This window comes from Gavialis gangeticus, unplaced genomic scaffold (genome assembly GCF_001723915.1).
Source record: "Gavialis gangeticus isolate Ggan-Ray unplaced genomic scaffold, GavGan_comp1, whole genome shotgun sequence".
NCBI classification, from domain to species: Eukaryota; Metazoa; Chordata; order Crocodylia; family Gavialidae; genus Gavialis; species Gavialis gangeticus.
In genome coordinates this window covers 438,486-458,092 of record NW_017729005.1, presented here as the reverse complement: position 1 = coordinate 458,092, position 19,607 = coordinate 438,486, and the positions used below count along the sequence as shown (strand labels likewise).

General features: G+C 42.6%; 1 protein-coding gene across 1 annotated transcript in view; it reads right to left on the bottom strand.

The window, feature by feature from the left end:
- HDAC9 (histone deacetylase 9) overlaps nucleotides 1-19,607 on the bottom strand; it is a 493,669-nt gene that overhangs the window by 46,447 nt on the left and 427,615 nt on the right. Inside the window, exon 24 of the mRNA XM_019508553.1 lies at nucleotides 507-591. Coding sequence (XP_019364098.1) covers nucleotides 507-591 — 85 coding nt within the window. The remainder of the gene's footprint in view (nucleotides 1-506; nucleotides 592-19,607) is intronic.

Below are 19,607 nucleotides of genomic sequence, written 5' to 3'. Positions count from 1 at the left end.
GGAGGGCAGGCACAGAGGGGATAGGCATAGGCTGACAAGGGGCAGGGGAGCAAGGAGTAAGGGTCTAGGACCTCACCGCACACTGCTGTTTTCCCTACCACAGCAGGGGGGGAAACAAATTCTACTAATTAGATTATATACATGAAAAATTATAATTTCCCATGTATAGAATCTATTTTGTCTGGGGAGGGGGTCATCTTAAATGCAAAGTTGTCTTCAATTCAGGTAAATGTGGTACCTAATTTTACATAGATACATGTATATACTTTTCAGAGAACTGTGGAAAGGAAAGATTTTAGCAACAGTTTTAACAACTCAAGTTTGTAAGAGTTAAGTAATTAATTAAACAAAAAATGTACCAAAGAAAAAAGTGTGCAAGCCTATTATTATAAAGAGGCATGCAGGTTTCTACATGGCACTCTTGCTTATTTTTTACTATGCAACAAAATCTTAACAGGTTGTTCTTGAGATTAATTAATAGTAAGAGGAAAAATACTGAAACATACTTTGAATTTGACTGGCCTTTTGTAAAGAAGCTATTGCATTCAGATTGGGTGTTTGGTGCAGAATATCTTCCGGCAGAGGCTCCAGCTGCAAGAATAGAACAGAATACTTTGAATTTGCAATAAACCACATGGAAGTTAAACAAACTGAAACAACCTAATCCTCAGGAAAAAGCTCAGCTTTTCCTGAACTAGTTAACATTTTGCTGGTATCAGTTCTAAAAGTATAGCCATGATTTTGTTTTCAGCCATGTAATTGAATTCCAAGGGGCTTTTCTATTGGCTGCAAGACTAATCTATGGAGTCTCTGAAGCAGGTGCATGTCTGCGTATTATTCATTAAAAAAATGTTAGTTATTTGTGTAATTTTTGTAGATTCCTCACAAACCAAATTCTATTGTGCCTCTATATGCAGCTGGGCACTCCAAACAAAACCTTGCTGAAGCCACACTAAAACTATAGTGTACACTCCATTATCTTTATTTTTCTAGTGTAATTACATCCAACCATGTTACACAATTTAACATTTCCAGTGGAAAACCATAAAGCACAGCTGCTTTTAGTAGTCTCATGATAATTTCATGTAAAAAGTAGACAAAATGCTTGAGCAGATCAACAGTGAAAGTTTTATAAGTAAATTTTGTTTTGGATCCAGTGTATATTTAATTACATTCCATTTACTTTTGTGCTCTTAAGACTGTTTGCGTGCTTGAGCATGTACATGTATAGAAAAAGGAAATGCAGAGAATAATGTCAATTTTTTCCTTGGAAAACTTCATCCTCAACCTAGTTAGCTATTCCTAGAAAATGGATGATCCCGTATTCTGAGCATGAACTAAAGTGGGCAAAATTTATAAGAAAGAATTAGGAGCTAAAGATATTAAGATAAACCAGACACCCCCAGCATCCCGACATGCTCTCTGGGCTGGGCAGGCATCTCTGCTCCACAGCAGAGATGACTCCTCCCTTCTGCTCTCTAGCCAGAGCAGGGACCAACCCTAGCAGAGACACTGGCTGGCATGGCCCTGTTACAGCAAAGTGGGCAGATAGGGTGTTAATTCTTCCCTCCTTCCCCTTTTCCCTCACTGCAGCTGGTGTCAGCCTCTCTGCTAGGGAGCAGAGGGGAGGGGGCTGCAATGATGACTCCTGGAGCTGGCAGACCCCAGCTGCAGAAAAGGGATGGAGGGAGGAAACAACTCTTCTCCCTGCCTCCTTCACTTTAATGGGGCTATGCTGGTTCAGCTGTCCCACAGGGTGGGGAGGGAGGCTCTGTGAGGTGCTGAATGGGGACTTTTCCTCCCACTCTCCTTCCTCCCCTGCTGCCCTGGAGCTGGGAGTGGGGGCTCCATGCAATGCTGCCCGGCTCCAGAGCAGGAGCAGGGGGCAGGGGGCAGGTGGAGATTCTGTTCCATGCTGTGGGGAACTCTTCCCCTTCCTCCTCCTTCCCCCAGAGGGGCAGCAGGAGCATGGAGCTCAGCTGGGCAGGGTGTGCAGGGTGGGGATGAGGGTTTAGGGACCCACACACACTCCCCACATGGCATGCAGCCCCCACTGCCTGGCAGCAGCAGCAGGTGGAGATGTTAGGGTGCTTGTGCCCAGCACAGGCACAACTCTGGCCAGTGCTGCATGGGGGAGGGAACAGAGCTTGCTGTGGCTCTGCTCCCCACACCTGTAGCTCCAGTCATAGCAGCAGGGGAAGCCACATACTGGAGCCTGCTGTCTCTCCTGCTCCCAGCTCTGCAGTCCCCATGCTCTGCCAGGAGTAGAGAGAGACCTGCCCCTACTTCCAGGTGCAGTTCAGTGTGGGGCTTCTCCACTGCGAGTGTGGAGCTGCAGGCTCACGGTGTGGAGTGCACGGGATAGAAGTGGCCAGGCAGGCTGAACAGAGCTGCACTCCTCACCCCCAGTGCAGTGCTGGCTGCTTCTATCCCCAGGGCTCTGCTCCATGGTGGTGGGGGAGAGGGAGGAGCTGGAAGAGTTCCCCTCTGGGGCTGGCAGCCCTGTGTGCCAGGATTGCTCCAGGCTGTCAGGGAGCTGCTGAGGCAGGCCTGCCAGGGCCTGGCCATGCCCCCCTCCTCAGATCAGCTTCCCTGCGGAAGAGAGGGCTGCTCTAGCACCCCTGGGCTTCAGGCCTGAGCCACTGCAGGCATGTGCTGAATGTCTATCCACTTGCAAACCAGTTCTCTCTGCAGGTTAGACTTAACCACAAAGACTGAATCAATTCAAGCTGGGGCTTTTGAATGTCTAGCCCTAGAAACCTTGTAGCCTAACTGAATCCATAGCCCCAGCTCAAGTGCCAAGGCTGCCTATAAAACACAGGGAAAGCACAGGGAGAGTCAGGCACCTAAGAAAAGACAAACAGGATTCATAAAATCCTTCACAGAGGTGACTAAATCAACAAGACATTCCCCAAAAGAGATTTAATACACCCCCAGCAGAGCTAAGAGCCCTAAATCCAGGCTGCAGGGAGCTAAATCCCTCCCCCTGGAAATCATAGCCATAACACAACCTAATCCTTTCTCATAAAACAGGGATAGATGAGTACCTAGCCCCTCCTTCCCCACCCCGTGCTCCCACCCCGTTGCTTGCAAAACTTACCTGGGTTGTGGCAAAGCAGAGTTTGATTCTCTCCTGCTGAGGGGAGTTTGAACTGTGTTAGATCCAAGGGGTACAATCTAATCAAGTTGTGGACATTTCCTGCATGGGGAAGGCTCTTTGGCCCTTAGTTTTTCTGTGCTTAGTTACTCCATCTCTAATCTTGGAACTAATCACACTGCATTATATCGTAGAGATGTTGTGAGGATAACTACGCTAAATACTGTTAGATGCTCAGATACTGCAGGAATGGGGGAAATATTAGTACCTTAGATTCATAGGACATAAATACATCCTACCTTAAATGTTGGGATCCATGTCATGATAACACATCATGATACTAAGCTGTTTATCTTGATATACTGAACAGTATATAATGACTAGAACTAACCAAAAAAGGGCAAGTAATTTTCTATCCATAATTCATTTGTTGGGTTTTTTTTCAATTAATTAATCTGTTTTTACCTTCAAAAGTATTAAGGTGATTAAATGTTACTGGCACAAATCCTCAGGGCAAATAAATTCCAAAGTTTTATGTGTATCTATGGGGAAAGAGCAATTGAAATTTGTGCCTATCCATTTCATGCCATAGTACTGACATAGTTTCATAGTTTGTAGGGTCAGAAGGGACCTGAGCAGATCATCAAGTCCGACCCCCTGCCATGGCAGGAAAGAGTACTGGGGTCAAACTACACTGGCTAGTTGATTATCTAGCCTCCTTTTGAAGTCAGTTCAATCAGATCATAAGATTTATATGACTAATTACAAATAAGCAAATGGTTCTTTGAATATTTATAAGCAAATATGAATAAAACATATGTACTGAAAAAAAAATAGAGGGAATATCAAACTAATGACAGATATTTGCAGACATCAAAGCAGCTAAATTGGCCAAATTACCATGACTGATTACATTAGCTATAGTCACTGCATCCAGAAGAAGATTGGATCATTATATAGTTGTGCTGCTCTGAGTAAATTCTGCCTCAAATCCCAGAATTTCTGGCATTCTGCTGAATGCTTCAGCAGTGAAATAGAGGACTTATGATAAAATTCCATCATCAGGCTTTTGGATTTATTGGTACTCTAGCTGGGATTCATAGAGCTGCTCATGCTTCTTGTTTTTACCTTCTTGAAGACCTGCATTTGGGTCATATGAGAAAGATTCTCTTTGCCACCATGAGAACAAGCACCTGTTTTTATATTAAAATAATGTAAGCTCTTCAAATCTGTAGGACTTCCAAAAATGGTGGTTTGATATTAATCTCTGCCAGCTAAGGAAGAAAGTCTCTAATGTTAGATTGTTATGACCTTGTATGCCACTTCAAGACATATTAATCCACTATTAAGATTGGAGCTGGCAGAATGATAGAAGACAATCAGATCCATTTACAACTTTGTTTTACTGGACTGCATGTGCCATCTCATTTTGTTATCTGTAAGCCCTTGAATAGAGACATCGTCTAGTCTAGTCTAGACCATCCCTGACTAAACCATCTCAGGCAAGTGATCCATATAACTTGCTTTTGAAAATTTCCAGGGATGGAGATTCCATAACTTCTACAAATTATGCCGGACAGGTTAGTACTGATGTAGAGATCCCACCACTCTGGGATTCTGCTGTTCAATGGAAATCCCCACTGCCTTGTTTCTAATAAGCTAGACTAGGGGGGAAGAGTCTTCATGTTACCGAGGAGATCAATCACCTGTCTTAATTAAGCAGTACCCAAGGGGAGAATTCACAAATAACCCATAGGCTAAAAACTGTTAATCTTAAATTTCCTATGAATAACAAAAACATTTGCAGAAATCAGAACAGGTTCTGCAAGTCATTTAAGCACAAAAGGGCCAAATTAATAACAAGTATTATTCAAAATCAACAAATTGATTAGCCTTGTAACAGACCCGTAGCTGACCTGACCATAATATTCAGTATTTTTAAGTGTCTTTTTTCTCCAAAATCTCCCAGTAAACTATTCCAACCCACTTTCAACTGCTTAGATGTTCTCTGTCTCCACATTGTTTGCAGTAGCAAGGCAGAATGTTGTATGCTGTTCCACATCAATGTAACTTCATCAGCCTCCAAAAGTAAGTTCATTACAATGTACACCCTGTTCAACGCAGATGCATTGTTGTTACAAAAACACTGTAAAAATAAAGCCAGTGGATTAGTGAAGCTATTTCTACGTGTGTTTGGAATGGGGCCTTCTGTATCAGGGACAATAATTTCCATTGGCAGTAATCCACTTTCTGGATACAGCTACAGAGACATGGGGGTATCCCTGGAAAATATCAGGAGTTAGATCCAACAATGAACAAAAGAAATTACTCTGCGCCTGACCGACATAGCGCTATCACCTTCACACCTACACTTCTTGGCATTCAAATCATGTACTCTATTAGATCGAGAGCTGAACAGAATAGAATTTGCAAAAAGTATTGGAAATACTTTTCAGAAAAGATTCTTTCATAGATGAATGATTCAAGAAAGAAACAACAAAGCTGCAAGATTACTTGGATCAGAAACAGAAAACTAGGTTTTCAAATAATTTGCGCTCCTACATTGATACTAGTAAAAGAAGGAAGTAGAATTTGTGTCCACAAATCATTTTCAATGAAAAAAAATGGTTACAAGACAGTTGGGCTGCCACAGATCCATCCTGCTCCTATCACTAAATTTAAAAAAAAATATCAGCCATGTTACTGGGTTTATGGTTGTAGCCGTGTTGGTCTAAGGATTCATAGATTTCACAGAATTCAAGGACACAGGCAAGAAAGGTTCTTTGAGTAGATGTGATATCTTTTATTAGACCAATTGAGTACTTGGAAAAAGTTCTTTGCAAGCTTTCAGGCACAGTCACCCTTCTTCAGGCATAGGGAATCTCTGCCCTTTGTCTTCGTGATTTCCATATATTTCCGTTCTCATTGATGCCTCTTTTTCACCTTGTACTATTGCCTCTGTATGTTTTCCTTTGGCCTTTCCCCTTCCCTGCTTTATTCCCCCTCCCTTACCTGCTTTACCTTTTGTTTTTCTAATTTCTACCTGTTTATATTTTCACTGACATCCTGGCACACTTTTAGCTTCTCTCATTCCTGTTTTCCTTATCTCCTACGATTCCCCTTTTCACAGACAACCTGTTTTCCACCTTGTATTCTATCACTGTAATGTCTCCCTTTTCTTTCCCCTGCCTTCTACCCCCACCCCCTCCTTCAGGGCCTTACCTTTTGTCTTTCTAATTTCTACTTACATTCTCACTGACATCCTGCCACACTTTTAGCTTCTCTAATTCCTTGGAGTCTCAGACCAGCAGAGACTCCCTATGCCTGAAGAAGGATAACTGTGTCCAAAAGCTTGCTGGGCACCTTTTTCCAACTACTCAGTTGATCTAATAAAAGATATCACATCTACCCAAAGAACTTTTCCTGCCTACATCAGCCATGACACTTACAAATATTTGGCCAATGGCACAAGTCATCTTCAGTGCAAAGGTACCAGGTAAGCAGGCTAGACTCATTTCATTGTCTCCTGCCATGTTTTAAGGAGTAGAGATTAGCTTCATTGATTCTGCTGAGTCTGATTAAAGGCAGCCTGCCAATGCAAAAACCTTTTACATGACTTCAGAAGGAAAGCAAATGTTCAGCTATAACAAAAGGGAAGCTCCAGAGATACTAAGGATCACTTGGGATTAATCTGTATACTTCAAATTGCATCTATGGGCTATGGGGACTTTACAGATTTACTGAAGAGGAAATTTCCCAGGGGCACAATTTGGCATGCCAACTTTCTATATGTATAGGAAGAGAAGGTTTTTACCTACCTGGGAAGACACACAAGAGCCAAGCCTGAGACTGTCAGAATAGTAAGTCAATGTAGTAGATCTGCCTTCAACTCCAATGAGCAGTTGTCAAGAGATATAATAAGCATATTTACATCCCTAGAGGCAGGGAAGAGGTCAGAAGAGCTATCCTTGCCACTGCACAGCTCCTCAGTGATACAAACTTTTATAAGCATTCTAATGGGCATAATTTTGCACTTTTGAAAATCTACCAAACAGTGACCTTACCAACGTTAGGTATGTTAGCAGAACATACACAGAGTAGCATAGTAAAATGGAGTAAACAGAGTAAAATATTTGCATAAACAAATTTGAAACTTGTCTCTTTACAAACATAGAGACCGTCTGCCCATAAAAAAATTCTAATAGCCTGGCTCTCATTCCCCACTATCTTTTCCCTTCCAAGATGCTCAAGAATTCATTTGAGATCCTCTCCCTTCCAGTTTTTTTCTCCAGATACCTTCTTTTGTTTGAACCACCTTTCAGATATTAGAATATTCTTTTTATAAGCGGGGACCTACTTGAATCATGATTTCACAGCTTTCGCTAATATCACAAAATCAGGCAATGTCCACAAAATCCACAGAGAAAAAAAAAATTACTAAAAATACCCAGTGGGAGCCTCATGGTCTGTGTGGTCCAGGGCAGAAGGAGGGAGAGGGATGCTGGCAAAAAGGGGAGCAGGTTAGATAGTTGCCACATCTACCTCTCACTGCTGATTGCCTGAAAGGCCTTCCTGTTGTGCAGCCCCACCCCTGTCCACCAATCAGTGGTGGGGGTGGGGCCACTGGGCCCCTCAGGTAATCAGAGGCATTGGGGAGGCTGCCACGATAAATATGACAAAATGGTGGCTGGCCCTGTGATCTGCCCACTTAATCAGTCACCTGCCTCCTCGAGTTGGATAAACCCCTAATTATAAGCCCAGATGTACAGGATGTAAGTGAATACCTTTCATCTTGATAGCTGCATTCATTCTCAGTGCTTCATTAGTCCCAGAAAAATCACTGTAAAGCATCATCTCAACTTTCAGTTTAAGACAGATATCATTTATAAGCCTTCTCATTCTGAATTTAAGGAATTTTCTAAATCTTCTCCTATATTAGGTCTATACCTGTGGATGGACTTTTTTCAGTGATCCTTAACTACTTTATATTATATAAATAAATAATTTTCATTAGAGGGTAGATTTTCAAGTACAGTGTTGGTTAGGCACCCAACATCCATTGCAAATCAACAGGACATAGAGACTAAGGGCCAGATTCATTTCCATATGTTCAGTGTCTAAATGGATTTAGGCACATAAGTGCAATTCTATTCCGCCATGCTAAAGTCCTGAAAATCCACATATCTACTTTTGTAACATAACATCGTCTTACTCTAAAGAGTAAGTCACAAAAAATAGTAAGAAGGAAGAGGATTCACCCATCTTCTGCATTAATGTTTTTTCAGAAACTTAAGCAGAGTGGAATAGAATCATATTTGAGAACCTAAATCCAGTTACGTATTTAATAGATGCAATAGAACTGGGTCAAGTTTCTATATGTGTCTTTGAAAATCTACTAGAAATAAGTAAATTTTGAATCAGCACATCCTTAGTTTGCTTAGCCAAACCACTTCCTGGCTAGGACTGCCCACTTTGGGGACTGTGCTATCATCATCTTCACCTGTGGTACATATTTTGCATCACTAGTTTCCTTCCACAGCTAACTTTCTATTTCTGGCCCCTACTCTCAGATCTATGTGAGCAAAAGTTGACATAAAACATCAGGGATATGTACAGACATTCAAAAAGCCTGTGGCAGAATTGATTCAATTTGCATGTTTTTCTGTAAGCAACATAGTTTAGATTGGTAACAAACAGAACACACATTCACCCTTTGGTGGGGGAGGGGGGGCGGAAGACAAACCTTAGATGGGGTTCTGCCATTTTTAAACCAGTCTGTGTGCCAAACATTAGGGGTGTGCGAAGCAGGCCATATTCAATTCAGATTTGGGGGACAGTGATTCGATTAGTTGATTCAGATCACTGTCCCAATTTGATTCAGCAGAATCTAAATCTGAAGATTTGATGTTAATTTGTAAAATCAGCGATTTGTCCATAGACACAGCTTTAAATGTTTTTTTCTAGATACCTTGAGGTGCCAGGTGCAGCTAGTGAATGCTGAGATGGTCTGGCAGATGGGGTGTCCCACAGGAGTACGAGGGGAGGGGGTCATATGCTCGGTGGTGGACCTGGAAGTTCCAGGGTCTGCTGCTGAGTGCGCAGGGGACCCCCCCCAACACACCTCCCCAGCTCAGCAATCAGCTGTGGGAGGACCCTGGGTGACTTCCCAGACTCAGGAGGCACTAGTTGCCTAGCCGGGGGGCAGGGAGAGGGGCCCCACGCACTTCTGGTCCACTTCTGGGTTCACCACTGAGTGTGCTGAGGAACCCCCCGCGCTTCCATGGAATGCTCCATCCTTCTCACCATCTCAGCATTCACCTTGAGGTATATAGAAAAAACATTTAAAGCTGTGTCAGCATCCAAATCATCGCATCTCTCTGAATTGATTCGAAGGGTTCCAGTTCAATTAGGAGAGATTAAAGTGTCTCTTGATTCAATTCGGATTCAGAGATTCAGTTGCCAAAATCGAGCCAAATCTCCGCCAAATCGAATCAGCAATGGAAGCTTCACACAGCCCTACCGAACATCTGTTCTTTATGGGTATAAACCAGTTTTGTATGCTTAACCTCTGTTTTGTTACAGAATAGACTGGTTTGTGTAAACTGGTTTTTGATTACTTATACTGGTAAAAGTGTAATGCCTGTACCTGACCTATGTAATCTGAACCCAAATGTTAGCTGCATTAGTTACTAGTTTTTTGGTAAGTGTTAGAAAATAAGGTAGTGACTTATGACCAAGCATACTGTGCAATTTAAATTTGATCTCAGACCATTTTCACTTATGCGAATATTTAGGGAATATTTCCATTTTGGAGAGAGAAGCACTTACCTGTGCTGGTAAATCACCACTTTTTAATGTAGCCCATACTTTCTTGGCAGACTTTTTTGCATAACTGGCAGACATCCTCAGAGTCGCACCAAATTCCACACAGAAGAGGGAAATACCAGCTTTTCATCAACTGAAGGAAAGCTGCAGAGCACTCATTTTCCATTGAAATGACCACATCCACCCAAATCCAAGCTCAGAAAATTGCAAGAAAGGAGTGCATATTTCACACTTTACAACAGTCTGGTATGGTTTTTCAGATGTGCTTGGTAGCCAACCAATCACAATTGTTTTTGACAAATTAGCCTTCAAAACTGAAATTCAAGGCAGAAGAATATTTACTAGAAAATGGTAAGTGTAGCCATTTCCTGTTTCCCTACTTAGGGCTAAATCCAGCACTGACCAGCACAGTTTGAGAGAACACACATCCTGGTGTGTCTTCTGTTGCAGAGATCCTGCTGGGTCGAATGCCCTGAGGACTGCACTTTACTGCTCTCTCTGTGCAAGAGGGCAGTATGTCCTCATCTGCTACTAGTTAGCACTTGTTATGAACCCTTGCTACAATATATGGGGCTCACAGATACTTGCCTAAACCATAAACTGATACTTCCTGGGAACAAGGTACATGGGCCAGAATGGTAGATTTGTTCACCTTGTATGAGCCACTGAGAATTCACGAATGGCCACTTACAAAGGGAACAGGGGAAGGGAAGTGTAGTGGAGGGAAGAAAGCCCCAACCCAGAAGATTACTATACACAACAGGGAATTCCTGCCCTTCCACAAAGTCAGTGTAACTGTGCTGCAAAGAAAATAGGGGATTACAGACACAACACAGTCAAGTTTAGCTCCTTGAGGAATCCCTGATTAACTGATATAGCAGCTCTTTAAAAATAGTGTTAGGAAGAATGTTACTAAATCTAACACTGTACTGATAGACTGGCAATTGCGTACTTCAGCAAGGTTATTCTACCCCACATAAAGGAGTAAAAGCTATGGTCACATTTCCCCTTTGGCCTAGGAAAAAGATGGCCTATTGCCTTCTTTGTGGAGATTCCAAATACCCAGTACATGTTCTGGGCCTCAGAGCTAGAAAGAGAAACGTATCTTCCCAACTTATCTTCTCTTTTCCAAGAGAAGTCTGAGAGGTCATCTTGTGGCTGCCTATAAATTCATCAGGGGAGGGCAGCAGGGAATAGAAGATGTTCTTTATACCAGGGCACCCCCTGGAGTAACTAGGAACAATAGCCACAAATTGATGGAGAGCAGATTTAGGTTGGACATTAGAACTTCTTCATGGTTATGGTTGCCAGAATCTGAAATGGGCTTCCAAGAGAGGTGGTGTTCTCCCCTGCCTTGGGGGACTTCAAGAGGAGACTGGACAAGCACCTACCTGGGGTCATCTGACCCCAGCACTCTTTCCTGCCCTGGACAAGGGGTCAGACTCAATGAGCTACTGAGGTCCCTTCCGACCCTAACACCTATGAATCTATGAGTCTCCCACATATTACCCCCAAGACAGATCTCCCCATATTAAACTAATTCCTAAAGTAATACAACTAATTCATAATAAAAAATAGAATAAGTTAAAGCGAGTAAAAGAAGCAAAGAGGAAAAAGCGTTTTCCACTATAAGCAAGGGAGCAGAATTTTCAGTGCTACATGGCTCACCATCTCAACAGCTTCCTGGATTAAATGTAATTTCTTTTCCCTAATTAACTGAAACCATCATTTCTTTTTGTTTTGACAGGTGCCCCTATAATGAATGTGTTCTAAAACCACTATTAGAAGACCTCTAGAACATTTTACAGCAACTTAACCTCATCTTTCTTTACCTGCCAGAGGGATTTCAGTGTTTTCATTTTGGATTTTAGGGGAATCCAGCTGCTTAATCTCTTCTCACCCCTTGAGAAGATTCCTTCCCACAAGGCAACCCAGGGTGCTTCTAATCAGCTTTACATGTAGTTCAGCATTTTTTTCCTTCAAAAAAAAGAGTGGAGTTTTCTTCTTTGTGCACAATATATGAAAGTGAAAACTAACCTCTCAATACATTTTCAGACTATAGAAACATTTATAGATTATTATTATTATATTTTTGCTTGATTTATTGTATTAAAAATTACCTAATTTCTCATTTAAATGTATTCATGTAGGAAAGCCACTGGCTTTATTTTGTATGATTCCATTTATGTTCCTGTGAAATTTTCATATCAATGTTCATGACACTGACGTAGAGTATTCTTCACACATTGATCAGTCTGATAACTCATTTAAATGCTGAGCTCTTCCAAGAAAAAGAGACCATCTTAAATGGAGTTTTTGGTTAGTCTTCAAAATCAACAATCACATACAGAAATTTCCTCTGCCATGCTCAAATAATCTAAGAAGTCTAATTTGGTAGCATATTCTTTTCCTACTGACCCCACTAGTATTCATTAAAGGAAAAGTTAAAAGGCATCTAACTAAACAGATCCCTTTCATTCAGGCCATACGTAATCAAAAGCATTTTTTGGTTTTGTCTACTTTAGGTGTCAACATGTTTTTCTGGTAGAAATTCAGAGAAAATTAGTTAAAGCAAGCATTTTGAGTTTATATGCCTGTTGTTACATGTAAGTATCTGACTGCCTCTCCATAAAAATTGGAAGTTAGTACTGCTAGTTTTACAGTTATTCTTTTTGTTATATATTACTCTGCTGATAATAGGACGCACGAAGCAGTGAATTGCCATATTGACAGGGCCTGGCCAAGAACAACAAAGGAAAAGAAAAAGTATTAAAAAAAACCCCTGCATAATGTTTATGAATTCTAATCCTCAGCACATGAATAAATACATCTGACAAACTGCAGAGTACCTTACAAAGGCCTTTCCTGACCTTTCTAATTTGAGTTCAATTGCATGTGCAGTGTTTAGAAGCTAAAGTTGGTCTTGCCAATGTTTTGATACTAAGATTGCGCTGCATACCATTATTTGTTAAAGTGAAGTGCCAGATAATAAGTTCTAATTATCTTATTAATCAATCACCTTTTAGGAATTGCATTCAGGGAAGAATGCATCTTCAAATTACTATAATTGGTAACTCAAAGGAACCAATTTTTTTCTGTCCTTGACTGAAGCATATTTGTAGCTAGAATTGCAAGTCTGGGAATATTCTGATGAAATAAGGCAGTGTGTATTCTATGGGCCAGATTTTCAACTGGTATAGATTGGCACAGACCCCTCAAAGTCAATGAACCTGTGCTGTTCTCTTCAGCAGCAGCCATTAGTCATAGTTTCTCTATAAGTAGACAATAACTTCCTGCAGTGCTGGTGATGACCTTGCCACTGAAGTCTTCCTTCTCCAGAATTGGCAGTCAATGTGTATGATCTCTCTCAGCATTAATATGCTTCAGCTTTAGTTCAGAGGAAGTGTCTGTCTGCTTCTTGCATGTTCCTGGCCAGATTCAATACTTTGATAATAAACATGTGCTTATATTATAAATAACAATGCAGGTACAAATAAGAAGAATATTTATTAGGTAAAATATTTAAAAGAACATGTTCTTTTTCAAGTGAATTATAATGCCTAGGATGTATTTGGCAGCCATGTTGGTCTGAGACAAAAAAATGGAAAAATCTAGAACTCTTGGATAAGAGATGATACCTTTTATCAGACCAGTTTTTTGGTTGGTCTAATAAAAGATATCCTCTCTGAACCAAGTCCTAGATTTTTACATTTATAATGCCTATGCACTTATAAATGCCTTCATCCTCCATGATTGAAAAGCCTTGTTTCACATGTGATTTTTTGCCAGTCACCTACATGGAAAACCAATAAGCTTAACCTCTGAAGGAAGTCCAACCCAAACTTTGAATCTCTGTTGGACTTCAGGACTTGTCCCTCCCATACTGAGTTTCAGAACTCCCCTATGCCCAACAGGCTGCAAGCACCAGAAGTCTGCTAGCAGCAACATGACAATTTCATATTCCTATTCCTATTTCCTATTCCTGAGCCATTCTTCCCATCTCCAGTGCCCATTATTTGAGCCAAGCAAAGAAAAAGGACAAGTGATTTGCAGACTTATTACTAGACTGGCTCTCTGCACACGAAACAGAAAGCTTGAGGTACAGCAATTTGCAAGGTAAGACGTAGATAGGGAGGGGTGGCTCATGAGATTTGTTCTACTTGAGTATGACCTGTAGAGTATGACTGTACTGCAAAAGGTAGCAAGGCTTATTAGCAGTCATGCAGTACTTCGCTAATATGGCTACACTACTTTTAGTTTGGGAGATAGAGCCAGTTCAATTTATTTCAGCATGGCATTACCTTCACCCATACAGGCATATCTTTGGGGACAAACATAAATATCAGTGAAAACATACATGTGGACCCATTTAATCACTTAACTCATCTTATTACCGGTATTTTCCAACTACCTAATGATCCAAGGACTCAACAGAGTTATGTGATAAGTGGGGAACCTGGTTTTCTCTGATAAAAAAAATTGCAAATTCTCTAATGAAAAATCACAAATTCTCTGATAAAAAACCCATAATCCACGATTAAAACGAAACACAATATATACAGATATCAACTAAACACAAAGCAATTTGGAAGTCTACCAGTGCCTCAATCACTATAATAAAATAAATTCTAAATACCTATACATTTTGGTATTTGTTTTTGGGTTTTTTAATCATGGAAAATCAGAGCTCACCCTGCTCCTTAGCTGACAGGATGCAGGTCCAGGCCCCTCAATCCCAAGCCACAGCCCCCCCAGCCTTGCTGGTGCCCCTAACTCCTCACCAGCCCTGGTGGTGCCTCTCACTCCCCACCCCAACAGTCCCCTGGCCCTGCTGGTGTCTCTCACTCCCCCCCCACAGCCCCTCCAGCCCTGCTGGGGCCACACTTGCATACATTTGAACCAGAACTAAGCAGAGCTTTACAGTGAGGACACGGCACTTGCTAGTAATTGTGCAGAAGGAAAAGTTAAAGGATATCTCATCATCACTATCACCATGGAAAAGGGCAACTCTTTACAAAAAGTTTATGACAGAAGGGTGACAGGGAGGGCCATTGGTGACACGTAGGGGGTGCACATGGGTGCACATGCAGCCCCTGATCTTGGCGGTGCACCCGTGCAAAAAAGGCACCGCTGATGGCATCTGTGAGCAGTCACTGCTCAACACCCCCCCCTCGCCACCGACACCACCAGTGGCATCTGCAGGCAGTCCCTAATCGCCCCCAGCCACTGCTGACACTGCCAGTGGTGTCTGCGGGGTGTTGCCGACCACTGGTCAGCACTCACCTGCCCTCTCCCCCTCGCCATGGCTGCCAACAGCACCGTGGCTGCCCGTGGGAGCTCACCGCTCACCACCACCACACTCCTGCCACCAACAGTGTTGCTGCTGCCTGTGGGAGCTCGTTATGCCCCTCACCAGCCTCTGGGAGCATGCTGCATTCAGGGGGAGGGCAAATATGAGACCAAGCTAATTACCTGATTAGGAGGGGTGCTAAAATTTTAGGATTAGGATTTCCAAAAGAGAGGTGCCTGAAATTAGATTTCTCAATCCATCTTTTGGCACCTAAGAAGTGTTAAACATACCTCAAATGGATATGCTGGATTCTCAGTACTTTTGCAAACTTTTATAGGTTGTATAGGAGGTCAGACCAGAGGAAACACTTTTTTGCCAGACTGTAATGGGATAGGGAAAAGAGACACACCCTAAGACATCATAACAACTTCTACACAAGGTTGTGTGTGTGTGTACATGCACATGTGTGCACATATGGAAGGAGGGTTAGTCATCTCTCCACCTAAATGCTCCCTTAATATATTAAGGTCTCCCATGTGCTTGTGAGGGGGCAAATACTAAGGAACTGTGTAGTGTTGGCCAAATGCAGTCAGCTCTTTTGCCTTTATTTCCTATTTTTAAGAAGCTGTGAGACTCCTTTTCCTAGAATGGATGTTTTGAACTTTTCTACTTTGGAAGTATCTATGACAACTGAAGAACTGACAGAAGTAACACTGCACCAGAAACACGAAATTGAAAACCAAGTTATAGAAAAGGAGAAAGGATTTTAGACAGACGGTTTAGCATTGTTTTTGTTAACTTCTGTTTAACTCCAGTGTCCAAAGGTTGGAAGAAAAATGACTTTGTTATGGGTCCCTCACCCTGACACCTGTAACTCAGATTTGGGAGCTCCCAATTCATTTCTCCAAGACCCTCAAGCTCTTCCCATTAACTTCAGAAAGCTTAATGTATAAAATAAGCAGGAAAAAAAACACACAACTTTTCTAGGCCTTCTTAATGAATCATAAAGAAACAAACAAAAACAAGATATAATTTTTTAAAGTTCTTTGTAGGTGATCCTGGAGAACATATGCAATTTCTACTATAGGATACAGCACTTCATATTGAACTAATAAGCATCATGTGTTGTGTTAAAAAGTATGGGACTGTACACTGATCAGTACATTGGGAAGCCAGTCTGAGAGGGAGAGGAGTCCAGGAGATCTGGCTGTAATTTAAAGAAGGCTTACTGAAAGTGTAGAACAAACCATCCTGATGCACAGGAAACCTAGTAAGTATGGCAGAAGACTAGCTTGGCTTAGCAAGGAACTCTTCAGCAAACTACATCACAAAAAGGAAGCTCATAAGAAGTGGAAACTTGGACAAATAACTAGGAAAGAATGTAAGAGCACTGCTTGGGCATGCAGGGATGAAGTCAGGAAGGCCAAAGCGCAATTGGAGTTGCAGCTAGCAAGCGACGTGAAGGGCAACAAGAAGGGTTTCTACACATATATTGGTAGCAATAGGAGGATCAGGGAAAGTGTGGGTCCCTTATTGAATGGGGGAGGCAAACTTGTAACGAGAATGAAGAAAAGGCTGAAGTGCTCACTGCCTTTTTTGCCTCAATCTTCACAGGCAAGGTCAGCTCCCAGACTATTCCACTGGGCAATACAGTTTGGGGAGAAGGTGAGCAGCCCTCAATGATGAAAGAACAGGTTAGGGACTGCTTAGAAAAGCTGGAAGTGTAAAAGTCCATGGGGTCAGATGGGATGCACCTGAGGGTGCTGAGGGAGTTGGCTGATGTGATTGCAGATCAATTGGCCATCAGCATTGAAAACTTATAGTGCCCAGGAGAGGTCCTGGATGATTGGACAAGGGCAAACATAGTGCCCATATTTAAGAAAGGGAAAAAGGAGGATCCAGGGAACTACAGATCAGTCAGCATCACCTCAGTCCCTGCAAACAATCAGGGAGCAGATCCTCAAGGAATCCATTTCTAAGCACTTGGAAGAGAAAAAAGGTGATTAGGAACAGTCACCATGGATTCAGCAAGGACAAGTCATGCCTGGCCAACTTGATTGCCTTCTATGACAAAGTGACTGGTTCTGTGGATGTGGGGAGACTGGTGGATGTGGTGTACCTTCATTTTAGCAATGCTTTTGATACGGTCTCCCACAACAGTCTCCCAGGCAAGCTAATGGGCTGGATGAGTGGACTGTAAGGTGGACAGAAAACTGGCTGGAGTATTGGGCTCAGAGAGTAGTAATCAATGGCTTAATGTCTAGTTGGTAGCCAGTATCAAGTGGAGTGCCCCAGAGGTCAGTCCTGGTGCCCGTTTTGTTTAGTGTCTTCATCAATGACCTGGAAGATGGCATAGAGCATGCCCTCAGCAAGTTTACATATTACACAAAGCTGGACAAAGTGGTAGATACACTGGAATGTATGGCTAGGATTCAGAGTGACTTGGACAAATTGGAGGATTGGGCCAAAAGAAGTCTCATGTGCTTCAACAAGGACAAGTGTAAAGTCGTGCACTTAGGATGGAACAATCCCATGCACCAGTACAGGCTGGGGGTAACTGGCCGGGCAGCAGCACTGAAGAAAAGGACCTGGGGGGTCACAGTGGACAATAAGCTGAATATGAGCCAGCAGTGTGCCCTTGTTGCCAAGATGACTAACGGCATACTGGGCTACATTGGAGTGCTGCCAACAGGTCAAGGGAAGTGATTATTATCCTCTATTTAGCACTAGTGAGGCCACATCTGGAGTACTTTGTTCAATTTTGGGCCCCCCACTACAGAAAGGGTATGCAAAAATTGGAGAGTGTCCAGCAGAGGGTGACAAAAATGTTGAGGGGGCTGGGGAACATTACTTATGAGGAAAGACTGAGGGAACTGGGCTTATTTAGTCTAGAGAAGAGGAGACTGAGAGGGGACTTAATAGCAGCCTTCAACTACCTGAAAGGGGGTTTGAAAGAGGATGGCACTATACTGTTCTCAGTGCTGCTAGATGACAGAACAAGGAGCAATGGTCTCAAGTTGTAGCAAGGGAAGTTTAGGTTAGATATTAGGAAGAATTTTCTCACTGAGAGGGTAGTAAAACAGGTTACCCAGAGAGGTGGTAGAAGTTCCATCCTTGGAGGTTTTCAAAATTTGGCTACAATGCTTTGGCTGGGATGATCTAGTTGGGGATGGTTCTGCTTTTGGACTAGATTATCTCCTGATGTCCCTTCCAACCCTAATTTTCTATGATTCTATGATTTTACTGGATCTACTGAAGGTATCTCAACTTCTAGTGAATATAATCTCAACAAGATTTCACATCATGTTATAAAAACCTCTGACTGATTTACTATTTAAGGTAAAGTATGTAGGTGATTTTTGCATGTACCTTTAGTTGTTTTACCCTTTCTCACTCCCAAGTGAGGGAACATATATAGACAAAATAGAGATTTACCAATGGCTTGTAGAGACATTTTTAACAAGTAAAAAATACTTTATTTCAAAAAAAGAATAGTACATGTGACGGGCTAGTTGGCAGTGACCTAGCCCAGGGGTTTTGAAGGGGTAAAAGATGATTGCAGGACTTGGGATTCCCTTTCTGCGCCAATCAGGCCCCCGAGACTCACCCCCCGTGTCCTGATTGGCCGCTTGGGTCACCTGGAGGGGGATAAAAGGGGCAGCGTGGGCTGACTCTGGGGACAGACCAGCGAGGGACAACAAGGAAGAAGCTTCACAGACCTGGCAAGAGCTGAGCCAGTGGGGCAGGAGCAGTGCCCTGAAAGAGCAGGACCTGCAGGCAGCAGTGGGACTTCAGCAGCGCAGTGTGCAGCTGGCAGGAGAGGCTCCCCACTGGGCTCCAGGATCCCTGAGGAGAGGCTGCAGCCACAAGGAGAGGCTCCTCCACTCCAGCCAGGATCTGAGCAGCGACCTGAGAGGTTCCCAGCTCTGCTTCCAGCTCCTCCAATCAGAGGTCAGGCAACTCAACATGAGGCCAGGGCTCCGGAAAGGTCAAGACCCCTAGCAGGCTGGAGTAGTGTTACCAGTGGTGGCTGTGTGGCAGTGTTCCTGCCTACCACATGGGTGATCTGTGTTCAAGTCCCAGCTGAGGTGACTTGGGGTGAGTGAGATAACAAGAAGCAAGTCTTCTTGCATTATGTTTTCCCCCCCTTTCTCCCCCTCCAGGTACCAAGGCCCTTTATTTCCTTGTCATTTGACATTTTGCGCCTTTTTTATATTTCACCAACCCATAGTGTTTGTTCTGCTGTTTGTTTGATATTTTGTTAACCCTGTTTTGTCAATGATTGTAAGTGTCTAACCTTTGTTGAATCCTGCCCCCTTGGGGCATTGTAGTGTCCACTATACCCTCTGATTTATGCCTGTTATGTTCCCAGTATTAAAAGATATATGGTTAAGT